The sequence below is a fragment of the Myotis lucifugus genome, unplaced genomic scaffold (genome assembly GCF_000147115.1).
Source record: "Myotis lucifugus unplaced genomic scaffold, Myoluc2.0 scaffold_351, whole genome shotgun sequence".
Taxonomy (NCBI): domain Eukaryota; kingdom Metazoa; phylum Chordata; class Mammalia; order Chiroptera; family Vespertilionidae; genus Myotis; species Myotis lucifugus.
Window position 1 is genome coordinate 515,294 of NW_005871399.1, and position 2,709 is coordinate 518,002.

At 55.3% G+C, this 2,709-nt stretch overlaps 1 protein-coding gene across 1 annotated transcript in view; it reads right to left on the reverse strand.

The window, feature by feature from the left end:
* The window catches only part of KLRG2 (killer cell lectin like receptor G2), a 10,710-nt gene extending 9,791 nt beyond the window's left edge, over nt 1-919 (reverse strand). Inside the window, exon 1 of the mRNA XM_006101350.3 lies at nt 142-919. Within this exon, the coding sequence (XP_006101412.1) occupies nt 142-363 (222 nt within the window). The 5' untranslated portion in view covers nt 364-919. The remainder of the gene's footprint in view (nt 1-141) is intronic.
* Between the last annotated feature and the right edge of the window lie 1,790 nt (nt 920-2,709).

Consider the following 2,709-nt stretch of genomic DNA (forward strand, 5'->3'; position numbering starts at 1 on the left):
GGCTCGGCCCAGGGAACCAGCTCCGCTCCCGCCGCATCAACGTCCGAGATCTAAAGCCAAAACGGGCAACGACGACCGCAGCTCGGGGCCAGCGGCAACTGGCGCGGAAAAGCGACGTAGCCCAGGCTGGCGGGGCAGCACCCCGGGCGCCGGGGTGAGGCGAGAGCAGCTTCTTCCCAACGAGGGGTCCTGGAACACGCCGGTCGCCTCCAGCACGGCCGCGGCCGGGCTGCTCTCGGGACTTTCTGGCCGTCGCTCCTCCGCGGGGGCCTGCGCCAGCCCCGGCACCTGGCTTTCCAAGGGCTCCATTGGCAACTCGGCCCCGGCTTGGTCTCCTCTGGATGCCGCCCGGGCTCCCTCCATCCCGAGCGCGGAGCCACCGAGACGCACGGTGCAGCTCACCTGGGCCCAGGTAGGGGTCCGTTTCGCCTCCCGGGTCGGGATTGGTCCAGCTGAGCGGCTGAAGTTGTCGAACCACGCCCCTCCCGGGGTGCCCCACCCTCCAACCCGCTCCCCTCGGGGACTGGCCGCAGTTGGGGTGGCCACGCCCCTCCAGGCCCCCGGCCCTTCCTTCGCCAGGCAGCGGGGAGTGCGGGCCGGAAGGGCCTGGGTGCGCGGTTTTCCGGGGAAGGTCTGGGAGCAGCTTTCAGGGAGAACCCGGAGCCCCGCCTGCCTCTTCGCTCTTCTTTGTGCTGAGTCCCACGCACTTCCTCTCCCACCCCAGCCCTCAGCCTCCGGCGGATTTGGAAAGTTACAATTTGGGCGGGGAGGGTTGGTCAAGTCTTGCGGAGATCCGCAGACCCCAGAAAAACCAGGGGCTCCAAAAGAAATGGGGCGAAAGAACAAGAATAAAGAAAAAGAAATGGGGCGGCCTGCGGAAAAGCAGCCGAGCGGGTTGTCCCGACAATGTAGTGAGAGGAGGGGCGCCACAGCTGAGAGGACTCCCCGACACCCTCCCGCACAGTCCCAGGGACAGCTGCTCTGGGGGCCTGACTCCTGCTAGCTCGCCCCTTAAAGACTGAGGAATGAAAATGTGTCTTTTCTTTATATATATTATTGATATTTTACAGAGAGGAAGGGAGAGGGATAGAGCGTTAGAAACATCGATGAGAGAGAAACACCGATCAGCTGCCTCCTGCACACTCCCTACTGGGGATGTGCCCGCAACCCAGGTACATGCCCTTGACTGGAATCGAACCTGGGACCCTTCAGTCCGTAGGCCGACGCTCTATCCACTGAGCCAAACCGGTCAGGGCAAAATGTGTCTTTTCATGGTGGCAGGAGCTGGTTCCCTGCCAGCCTGGTGAAACAGAATTTTTGGACTGGAACGATTCTTTGTCTGCCAGAGTCGAAGAATGAATCCACGGACAGAGAGTAGTATAGCAAAGGTGGAGATTTATTGAAGAACAAGTACAGACTCCCACATGGGGAGGGGGAAAGGGTCCCACTGAATTCCTTTTTCCTATGGCTCATGAAGGCTGCAGATCCTGGTGCCTTGGTATCCCCTCTGATTGGTCACTTATTCCCTTAGACTGGTTACTATAGTAACTCCTGAACTCAAAGGTCAAACACCACAAGGGACGTGTGATACCCTCCTCCCTCATTGTTCTTTTCTTTCTGGCTTTCTTCCTTCTTCTTTATTTTGTAAATATTATAGACCTTTTTGGCTACTTCCAGCTCCCTTGTTTATGTAAATGTAACTGTTGCTGCTCTCTGCACCTTGCTTCCTTGTGTTATGGAGATGTACCTTCTCCCAATCTGTAGCCCTGTGTTTTTCCATGGTCCCCGATTCTAAAAATTCCCTTCGCCTGCCTATATTCCCCTAAAATCCCTGCTTCTCTGGTGTGCTGGAATACAGGTTTCCCAACCCTGCCAGTGAGCTGAACGCCATTAAAAAAATAATAACAAATTCCTGGCTGGGCTCCACCTAGTCCTACTGAATCTCACAAGGGGATGAGGTCAGTGGTATTTTTATCAAGTGCCCCAGGGTAGGATTGGCAGATAAAATGCAAGCCAATCTGCTAAATCTAAATTTCAGATAAACAAGAGGGTGTGTGTGTGTTTATAAGTATGTCCTAAGTGTTGTGTGGGATACACTTATATTTTAAAATTGTTATCTAGAATTTAATCTGTCTCCTATATTCTTATTTGCTAACTCTGGCCACCCTACCCCAGGAACCTCTGGAGAGGCATGAATCAGATTCCCCCTTGGAGCCCTCAGAAAGAACCAGTCTGGCGGACACCTTGATCTTGAACTTCCAGCCTCTGAACTGTGAGAAAGTACATTTCTGTCTTTTCAGTCATTCCGTTCGTTATGGGAGCCCTAGGCGTCACCTGTCCAGATGGCTGCCTGCCCTGGGACCACTCTCCGGACTCAGGTGGTCTCCGCACCCCCACCCTTCACCATCGCTGGCTCAGCTGTGCCATCCAGATTCTCCCTCATGAGAAGTTGGCACTTGCTCTGAGTGAGATACCAAAGGTGGAAGTTGTCACAAGTCTCAATAGGACAGCTCTCTGGAGAGGAGGCCCACAAACTGTCCCCGGGTCCCTGGAGTCTCTCTAGTTTCAGCCCTTCCTAAAGATTGCTTGTTTAGCCCTTTTCGGCGTGGCTCAGTTGGATGGGCATCCTCTGGTGCATCAAGAAGTCGTGGGTTCCATTCCTGGTCAGGGCACATGCCTGAGTTAGAGGGCCTGCAGGAGGCAGCCGAT